Raw genomic sequence first — 10,680 nt, forward strand, 5'->3', positions numbered from 1 at the left:
CTTTTGGTTTGAGCAATCCTCCACGGTCAACCTGCCCTAATGCTTGCATTAGCTGGAAATGAGAATCAACTCCAGAGCTTCCTTCTAGTCTTAGAAAGCCCTTGTGCTTCATACAGACAAATAAAAGTGGGAAGCACCTGCCTGCTCAAGAGCTGTATCTCGTATGTAACTGCCATGACTAAATGAAATGGTTTTTTGCATACCTGTAGCACCAAGTGGATGTCCCTTTGAAATCAAGCCACCGCTAGGATTAATAACCCATTTTCCTCCGTAAGTGTTGTCTCCTCTGTCAATCAGGTCACATGCTCTTCCTATAAAACAGTATTTATAAAAGAAAAATGTTCCTTTTTTGGTTTTAAATGATTTTTCGATTCTACTGTCACTTACCAAAGATGCTGCATATCAGTCAAAACCTAGGAAATACTACACCACAGATTTTACAAAGAGCAGATAGAAATTAGCCAAACTACATTCGTGAGACTTGCTTATACTACTGGAGAAAGCATAACATGGAAAAGAAGTAAAAGGGCTAGTGTTTGATACAAAAGCTTTTTTAAAATTTGCTGTTTTGTTGATATACAGCATTATGATATAACTGATATAATGAAGCTGTTCATTATTTTATTAATGAAACCGCAGTGATAATTATGTTTTTTGTAGAAGAGGGGTTAGTCGTAATTTGTGACCCCCAGGACATGGAGGTCCTGGTGAACACCAAGTTGAACATGAACCCTTGCCACAAAGAAGGCTAACGGTACCCTGGGCTGCATTAAGACATTAAGATAGTAAATAAAACCACTCGTAAGACTAATGCTTAGAATTGCTTAGCTCTCTAGACTATTAGTTCCCATGCCTTCAGCATACAGTTCTCCCCTTTAACCAGTCCCTTACTCCTTTATTCCTGTACCAGATTCTTCAGCCTACGTTACTAACGTCGAAGTTTAAAAAAGATCTGCCACATTTCCTGCATTTATAACTTACTTCTGCAATTAAATGAGAATAGCAGGTTAGTCTTGCACATCTAAATCCACAATGTGGTTTATGCCATTTCACTAATCTCTATGTCTAATTAGTCTACCGTTCCAAGATAAGTTTCACATACTATTAAGGTGAGACTGACTGAAAGGTGGTGAGAATTGCACTATTAAATTACCATACACAGGACTTATTGGTCAAATAGACAAGTACTATCAGGATTCTTCTGTATCTTTGATTAAAGGAATGAACCTAAAAAGCTTAATGTACCTATTTAAATAATGTCAAACATTTACCATTTTTACTGCAGATACCATAAAAACACAGCAAAGAAGAGAGTAAAAAGCAAGCATTCAAAGGCAAATATTTGAAGACCTACAAACACATAAAAAGTCTTCCTGAAGATCTATGAACAACTCTGTTTCAGTGAGAAAGCTTAGACTTAATACAATACACCATCTAGTGATAGAGTATGATATTTTCTCAAAATTAGTTAAAAACAAATTAGAGAAAGATTACATCAGATGATTACTTATGCAAAGCAAGAATACATTTAGAGTTTAAATATATCAAATACTGAAGTAGCAGTTCAATACATTATTTATTTGAAATAAAACAAAAACCTCTTCAGTAGAAAATTTTAATGGTTTGACTTACATACATAGAACTAAACTCCACTGCCATTTAACCTGTTGTAAATCCACTCACTTCAATGAAATTAAACTAATCTGGACAGATTGTGCATTGTCGTACAGTTGACTTTAGAGGCATGTTCACAACTTGCCAACAACTCTGTATTTTCAAAGGCAAAGATGTTTCAAGATTTTAAAAAAAGTCCTATCAAAAATAAGTAACTTGGTAAGGCCCTCTATAGGTAATTCTTGTCCAATTTTTATCTTCTTAAAAGGAAATACAAAGATGGAGGGAAATCTTGGGGTAGGTAAGTATATAGCCCTGAAAAAGGGGCATAATACTGAGAAAGATCACAAGAGTTCTTAATTTCCTTGCTCTGCATACAGCTAGCCATCCCTGCACAAGCTAGCTGTATGATTTCTCGTAGTTGTCCAAAGACTTTAATTTGCCTTGTATATTTCTTCAGAAATCACAGTAACATGCTCATTTGTTAAACTAATTCTAGAGTTTTCAGGTCTTCCTTATGTTACTACAGTGGTAACTCGCTTTTCCCTCTTATGAGGTTAGCTAATAAGACCTTCAAATATAGAAGATCTGTCCAGTAGACAACTCAAAGTTCTAATTAAATGAACAGATAAGAAGACATTTTTAATGCTTTGCATTTTAATAAAACAATGATCTCCACTGACACTATTACCTTCTGGACAGAGTCCCAGAGCTTCATAGGTAATGAACTCATTAACTGAGAAACAGTCATGAAGTTCAATCACATCAACATCTGTAGGTTTTAGACCTGCTTTTTCAAAACATTTTTCTGCAGCTTTTTTAGTCATATCATAGCCAACCTGCAACAAGAAGAAATTGTATGTTAAAATATCATTAAAGAAACATAGCTAGCAATTTCATTTCTACCCTTAATTTTAAACGTGCTTCTATATATCCTGTGAGTGAAAGTAACCTGTAAGAGGTGGCATTCTAATTTATTTTAATGAATTACATATCACAGCATTTAATATTCATACAGTATGAATTGTATAGAAAGAAATAATACATTCTAAGTCTCACTGTTGGCATGTGGAAACTTTTCTGGGGAATATCCTCTATTTTCTCAACCTTGCTGACAAGCCAAATTGCTCCTTTGCATGACTCAGATCAACAGCCTTGAAACAAATCCTCAAATTGTCTTGCTACCTTTTTCTGTCAGCCATCTGACTAGAACTGTATTTGAAACCCAAACAGAACATGACTAGGGTAGAAACTATCGGGTATTCTAATGGTTTGACGTACATCCAATTATTTTAGTCAATTTGCATTAGGATCCACATTTTGCAGTTCAGGTCTTTCCCTTCATTCTACTTAAGCAAGTAATCATGACTATACCCAACAGGTTATTTCAGCTTCAGTGTTACACAGACATAAGTAAAATTGTTTTAAGTTTCATTACTCTTATAAACAGAAAAACTAAAGAAATGTGTTTCTTGCTGTTCAAATTGTTTAAAAAGTAGCCTTTAAATAATTTGTTAAAAACTGGGGTTTTGATAGCCTGTTTATAAATTTCTTACTGTTATTCCACAACCATACTCCTTGCTTACTCCACCTGCCCAAATGAAATTACTTTTACATTCACCACAAAGTATAATTTGTTTACTTACTGACATGGAAATGTCTACAGTATCATTAGGACTTGCAGGTATTAAAAAAAAACCAAAACAACCCTGAGGAGTATCAGGGAATACAGAATTGTAAACCTACCATCTTCATACAACTGTTTTCTTCAAATGTGCTTGGATAATCAGTAGCCATCACCTGGGCTAGAATTTCCACAGCTTTTAGCTGCAACTTATGCCTTTTCACAAACTCCTCACTAGCCAAAATTGCAGCTGCAGCACCATTTGATGTTGGACTGATTGAAAGAAAAATAATGATGTCATCATTCTAAATTAGTAATTTCAATCTTTCATAGAATTATCTTTTAATATAAACAAAAAAACCTCCAAAAACAACAAATGAAAAACCATTTTCTTTGGCTGACGCCACTGAACCTATAAATGCCAGTGTTTGCTGGACACTTTCAGTAATATTTAGAACAGACCTTTGAAAAGCATGACATCAAAATAGAAACCTATCATTAAGGTTTTTCAATTTAGGAAAAAATCAAAGCTTCTACTTGGCTATAAACATTGTTAAAAACAAGCCTTTCAGGACTGTATAGGAAAGGCTGAAGAGAAGAATTAACACTTAATAGCAACAGATGCACATTGGCAAAAGATACAGAATGACGCAAGAGCCCCGAAGTACAAAATGTGTTTCAGCTTACTGTATTATACTGTGAATAAGTATCTAGATAGTGTTTGGTCAAGACAGAGATTCTACGTTTGTTTTATTTATAAGAAGTTTTACTTAAAATAATCTGTAAATTTTAATTTACATGCAAACAGACTTTTATTTAAATTGGTGTCCTATTTCACAATGCGAAGTCCTCTCCTTACCAACATTGTAAGACAGTCAAGAAATCAAAAATTTTGCGAGAATGCAGAACTTCATCTAAAGTGTACTCCTGTTGGAACTGGGAATACCTAAGAAAAACATACAGATGCCATCTTAGTTTTAGCACAGTCCTTAGCAGTAGACATATCCCATTATTAGGAAGGCGGTTTTACAAAGTATAAAGCACTGGATATAGAATTTATGCTGGGTATAATTCTCATTCCATAATAAAGAATATACTCTCCGAAGTATTTCTAAAAATAATACTCAGTTTTGCATGAATTTTTTAACAGCAGCATATGTTCAATATAGAGGTAGAGTACATTACTCACGGGTTGTTAGTTGAATGGCTATGATTCTTCCACGCAATTTTTGCAAAGTATTCTGGATTTGTCCCTGGAAGGGGAAAGCAAGCTGTGTTGAAATACTTTGTTTACCCAAATAGTGCTAACATAGTATTTTAAATATTGTGTCATAAGAATTTGACCAAGAGACTCATTGTTACCAAAACTTTCTTTAGAACACAACTTAGGTCTAAAAATTAGATAAAGACTACTAAAACTGGTTGAGTTTTTGCTAACAGGACATCCTATTTGCATATTTAACACTAACATAAAAATAAAGACAGTAAGTGCATTTTATTTGAGCAATTACTAAATTGCTGAAACTTGAACACTCATTTTCGTATCAGTAACAAAACAGTTGCAGTGAAATACTGGAGTCTAAAATTTTTCTATAGGCTAGTCTAGAACCAAGTGCAAATAAAAGATGCTCAACAGGCCAGCGTGCTGTCTTGGAGGCAATTCCCTTGTCTGGTGAGGGGGTAAGAAACAGCAGTGGCAGCAGCCTAGTACTATATATTGAATCAAATACCTGAAAGCTTTTGTCAAACAATTCAGTCCCAAGTCTATCAACCCATCCTAAGACACAAGGAATAAACGCAGGAAATTACACAACCTTATCGCCCAGACCTTACAGAAGCACAAACCATACCATTAGCATGATTACCAGACACTCTGTATTACAGCCTTAATTTTGTCTCCTGATGGTTTTGTTTGCCTACACATCACCAACTTTTCTGTAGATAACTCTTTATCCAAATGTATTCCCGTATGTGTTAGCTATAGATGTTGCAGTTGTACTACTTACGTAAAAGAAAGGACACTGAATGCTAACATTTTTAAAAAATGAAATCCTAATACATATTTTTTAAAATCACTTCATTAAAAGAGGACAATGAAAAAATGTATTTTAACATACCATATTTCTCCATATGTTCTTTGCCAGCATTTGCAAACATCTGAGGTGCTACTGGAGCACTTGCTAAGCCATATTTATTTATCATAATTTCCAAATGTTTGTCCATTGGATTAGTTCTGTCTGAAAACTAAAAAGAAGAGAAAGAGTTATAAAGCAAGTCATCATTTACTTTTCTTTACAACATCGCCACGGAAGTGCCACGGATTTCAAGTAAAATAGAGGTTTTTCTGATATTTTAACAATTACACTCGACAGTATATTGCACTTCAGTGACATGTTTTGAAGGATTCATAATTTCCCAACTATAACAAAGAGTAAATAAACAGAAAATGCTTAACATTATAATCACTGCACTGATTCATGGCAAAGACCACCCCTATGCAATCTCTATCACAGGCACTATTTTCAGGAGAGGACTTCAGGTATTTTCCACCTCAACTTAAAATCCTATAGTTAATATAGTTCCAAGTTATAAAATTAATACTGTATTAGTATTTTCAGTGAAGCTTAGATGAAATATCGTAAAGCATGTTAAAGATAACTCTTACTCATTTCAATCAGTTGTTAAATTTAACATTTCTCACCCAAACTTCTGCATATGTTATCAAATTTGGCAGTTCTGTAGTTAAACGACATATGGGCTCTAATATTGCTTGCCATAAGGCAAAATACAAACAAAACCCCCACACTTCTCCAGTAAAAACAAAGAGACAAGAAAGAAAGGTTTACAGAAGCCCTTAGTTTTTGGGAAAGTGCGTTAACTGGTCAACTAAGTAAGCATCAAGCCAAAAGCCAGAAGACCCAGATTCTTTCTTTGATTTGCTGTCATTTTGAGAAAGACACTTCAATTGCTCAATGCTTCAGTATTCTATCTGGTATTTTCATTATTCCCTATTAACCCTGCCTTTAACTTATTCTTGGCAAAATACTAAAAGCATGACATACTACATAAAATTAATTCTAAAACATCCCATGTGAAATTTATACATCATAACTGCAATCAGAATCATAAAACTCATTAAAAGTTTCCGTTGATCAAAATAATGGTTTATTTTGTAATCACCTACAGCAACATCTTAAAGCAACTGGTATTTATGAGAATATGTCTCAGAGAATGAGGAGGTATATTTCATCTACGAACACATGAAACATATAAAATGTTTCAGACACTTACACCTGAAGCAAGGGATCCTTTTGCCATCCTCTCAAAGCCAAGTGCCAGAACACAATCTGCCAAACCTTAAAATAAAATTTGTGACTATTTAAAACACTATGTAATTATAAATGACATTATGTACTAACAACTATTCAATTACAAGAAATATACATAAACACCTACCAGCTGCTCTTCCTCTTTTCTTCATTTTTGAGAGAGAGTCAAATTGGGGTGGGAATGGTATTGATGCAAACATATTGATACTGAAGAATGAGAGATCACTACAGGGTTTGGGTTTATTTTTAAACTGTTTGACAGCAATTATCTTAGATGACCAAGCACTTATGTCTCTGCTACAAACACTAGACTAATCATACAGAATGTTACTATAGTTTTCATTACAGTAGTAATGTGCATCATTTAAGTGCAGTAAAGTATCAAAGTCCACAAAGGAACTGCAGAAGCAAAAGGAAACACTCATCTATCAGTTCAAAGCATAGTATGTAACAAGGCATTGCTCTCTTCCCCTCTCTTCCAAAAATGCGTTAATCAAACACTTGTGTTAACTTCAAGTTTAAAAAAAAAAAAAGGGGGGGGGCAAAAAAAAAGCTAAGCTTTTTAGCAGATTCTTCTCTCCTTTTCATCCTGCAGAGTCTAGTGTCTTGCAGTACTATAATGCAACTTGTTCTACACTACTCCAAACAATTCTTCCAGAAAAAACTTAACTGCCTTACTACTAACCAAGTTCATACAGCTTATGACACAGGAAAGGACATTTATATCCATATACGCTATCTTACTGCATCACAGACATAGTCTCTTAGGTGCACACGTAATGCTCTAGTTCATAGCGATAGTCTTTCTCTTTTAAGTGCTTGGTCTTATATTTGTATATACAACTGACCAATCTTTTCAGCTGAGTGAGGCAGAAAACACAATTTTGCCTATAAGGATAGGACATTTACAACTCAGAGTACTCACACATTCACTAGTTCTGTTCTTCATTCAAGTTGTATTTATAGAAATAGCGAATATGTATTACCCAGCCCCAGAGCAAAACAACTCACCTCCTTCTACTAGTTGTCTGGCCATGAACAAAGCAGTTGATCCAGTAGCACAGTTGTTGTTAACATTAATGATAGGAATGCCAGTTAAGCCCAAACCATGATAGATAGCTCGTTGTCCACAGGTTGAGTCACCTTTATACAGAGACACAACATTAAAATAAGGTACATACTCAAACTTCACTAGCAAAAAGAAATCCCACCATGTATGTGCAATGCTACCACTTAAACTGTAAACTTGAACTTCTGAACTGTCATCTTGAGTATGTCTTTCAAGTATCCACAGTACAAGAACCTTAGAAACAAGATGAAAATCATCAGATTTTAAAAACAGAAGTTTGTCCTGCTTCTGTGGTAACAGGCCATGAAGGTAACTGGACTGGAAGCAACATCTTAGAGGTGTGGCTACAGGTATCACAGCTGACTGACCCTACTTCAGTTGCCATAATACAGTCATTAATAGAGAAACAGGAAGAAAGTAAATGGAGAACTCTCTCTGGAATGGAAACAGATTTCCCCGTAATAGAAATCTGATTTTGACTGCTTTGAGAAATACATCAGGCATCTGTGAATTGGAGCGACAGGAAAAGGTTCAAACTAGTCATTTAACACCATCTCCTCTCAGTACAATAAGCAGTGACTGCAAGTTAAAAGCTTCTGCTGAGGGTGTCTACTAGAAATCTGTTTGAAGGTTGTGCTGGTTTTGGCTGGGATAGAGTTAATTTTCTTCATAGTAGCTAGTATGGGGCTATGGTTTGGATTTGTGCTGAAAACAGTGTTGATAATACAGGGATGTTTTCGTTACTGCTGAGCAGTGCTTACACAGAGTCAAGGCCTTTTCTGCTTCTCACACCACCCCACCAGCGAGTGGGCTGGGGGGCACAGGAAGCTCGGAGAGGACACAGCCGGGACAGCTGACCCCAACTGACCAAAGGGTCACACCATATGACGTCATGCTCAGCATATAAAGCTGGGGGAAGAAGGAAGGAAGGGGGGACGTTCAGAGTTACGGCGTTTGTCTTCCCAATAGTTATGCGTGATGGAGCCCTGCTTTCCTGGAGATGGCTGGACACCTGCCTACCGATGGGAAGTAGTGAATGAATTCCTTGTTTTGCTTTGCTTGCATGCATGGCTTTTGCTTTACTTTTTAAACTGCCTTTATCTCAACCCATGAGTTTTCTCACTTTTACCCTTCCAATTCTCTCCCCCATCCCACCGGGGGGGAGTGAGTGAGCAGCTGAGTGGTGCTTCATTGCTGGCTGGGGTTAAACTACAAGGGTCCTGCTGGCAATGAAGGCAGGGCAGCACTGTGTTGGTATGTGAACAACTCAGTTTTGCCTACATCAGCTGTGAAGCATTATTCTGGAGCCATACTAATGCACGTACTCTCAATAATCTTACACAGTACATTAAACCATGGTTATATGTCTGTAGGATTAAAATAGTTATGAAGCTCTCACAGAGTAGATCTCATCTATCACTTGGAGTTGAGTCCAAGCAGATATCTCTTACGTGCTCTTGGGCTGAAAGTGCAAGGACACAGTACGTGTTTGATCCCCAAAATAGCCCTAGCAAGTGTCTTCGAGTCAAGAGCAATGGATAAAAAAGCACATCCATTCTAGTGTACACACAGCATCACACAAAAAATAAAAGGATTTTCAAGTCTATTGCCATAAACATTATAATACATAAGTTTTGCACCACTTGAATAAACATACCACCTGATCTTGCTGAAAGAGCTACTTGTATAAAACACATTTGCAAGACACAATTTCAGGGAAGTCCTTCCATACCCGTGACTAGAACTGTAAACTCCACAAATAAACAGACATAGATCTGTGATCACTAAAAATAATAATTTTTAAAAAGTTTGAGAGAGTTCTACAAACTGACACGATTAATATTATAACCTGAAATCGATGGGATCCCCCCTACTTTATCCATACAGATGTCTGGAAATGTCACGGATGTCACATCCCAATCAAATGACATTACTTACCGTAAACATAACCCACACATGCCTGCTTCACTGCTGAATAAGGAATCCCAGCATCAGCTAAAGCCGCCTGGCCTAAAAAAAGTTTAAAAGTTGAAAAAAGTTTATAAGTTGAAGGAAAAAAAAAAGCAGCTCTAACAAGCATAATAAGCAAACCTAGAGTAGTATGTATGATTCATCCATTCACAAACAAGAAGAAAGAGCCGTAAAAATTCCTTATTATATGATGCGAATGGTTAATATAGTCCTGCATCTTAATTCTCATTAGGACAATTTTGCAGTATTTTGAGTTCTGAACAAGCTCTTTTATTAGAAAATCTCATGCAATCAATTCTGTGTTCATGCACAAAGGTTGTTTGTTCCAATGAAAGTATGTTTGAATAATATACGTAAGTATGAAACTATTTAAGTGTCCAATTCAGTTTTAACCTATCCTTTTGACTTCAGCACTGGAAGGCAGTGAGTTGAACAGGTCAGTTATGGATTTTGTTAAAGTGTTCTTTTTTTATCAGTTTTAGATTTGCTTTCTGTATGTACCTATTTACCAAACAGTAGCCGTTCCTTCGTATGCATAATAAAAAGATTAACTGTAAGACTTAAAAAAGTGTTAGCAATCAAACTAAATGCTTTCTTTATCATTAAATTACCTGCCTCCTTAGCCATGTCAGGATAATCAATGCTCTTCTCATTAGGCTTTGCGAACTGGCAAGAAAAAAAGAAAAGGAAAAAGAAAACCAGGAACAAATCACAGTGAGATTTAATATATCTTTTGCTCAAGTTGGCATATTTAAAAGTTTTATATTTAACTTAGAAACAGGTTTGTGAACTATCAGTTTTAAATAATGCAAACAATTTAATTTAATTGACCCAACAGTGCATGCACAAAACCTGCACAATTCCCAAATGCTACCGCCAGACCCTGTGATGGCTAAAAATAGTGCAATTTTACAGAAGCTGAGAACCATTTTTGCTTAGTCTTAAAGAAGATCCATGACTTGTATGGAGATGGACAATAACCCTGTCCAAAGCCTGTGGATGGGACAGAGAATAACTGTCATCTTCACTGATTTATTATAATACATGACATAATCTTCACTAAGGCTTTGAGG

The 10,680-nt window shown here is 35.8% G+C and overlaps 1 protein-coding gene across 1 annotated transcript; it reads right to left on the reverse strand.

Moving 5' to 3' along the window:
- Window positions 1-203: 203 nt before the first annotated feature.
- LOC104077709 (non-specific lipid-transfer protein) lies at window positions 204-10,273 on the reverse strand (the record flags this gene model as incomplete). Its single annotated transcript, XM_009579029.1, has 10 exons — window positions 204-311; window positions 2,306-2,453; window positions 3,361-3,511; window positions 4,098-4,184; window positions 4,428-4,491; window positions 5,356-5,482; window positions 6,530-6,594; window positions 7,579-7,710; window positions 9,575-9,646; window positions 10,219-10,273. Coding segments are annotated over 10 exons (1,009 nt in total), but the record flags the coding sequence as incomplete, so codon positions are not given.
- Between the last annotated feature and the right edge of the window lie 407 nt (window positions 10,274-10,680).

The sequence above is a fragment of the Fulmarus glacialis genome, unplaced genomic scaffold (assembly GCF_000690835.1).
Source record: "Fulmarus glacialis isolate BGI_N327 unplaced genomic scaffold, ASM69083v1 scaffold42005, whole genome shotgun sequence".
NCBI lineage: Eukaryota > Metazoa > Chordata > Aves > Procellariiformes > Procellariidae > Fulmarus > Fulmarus glacialis.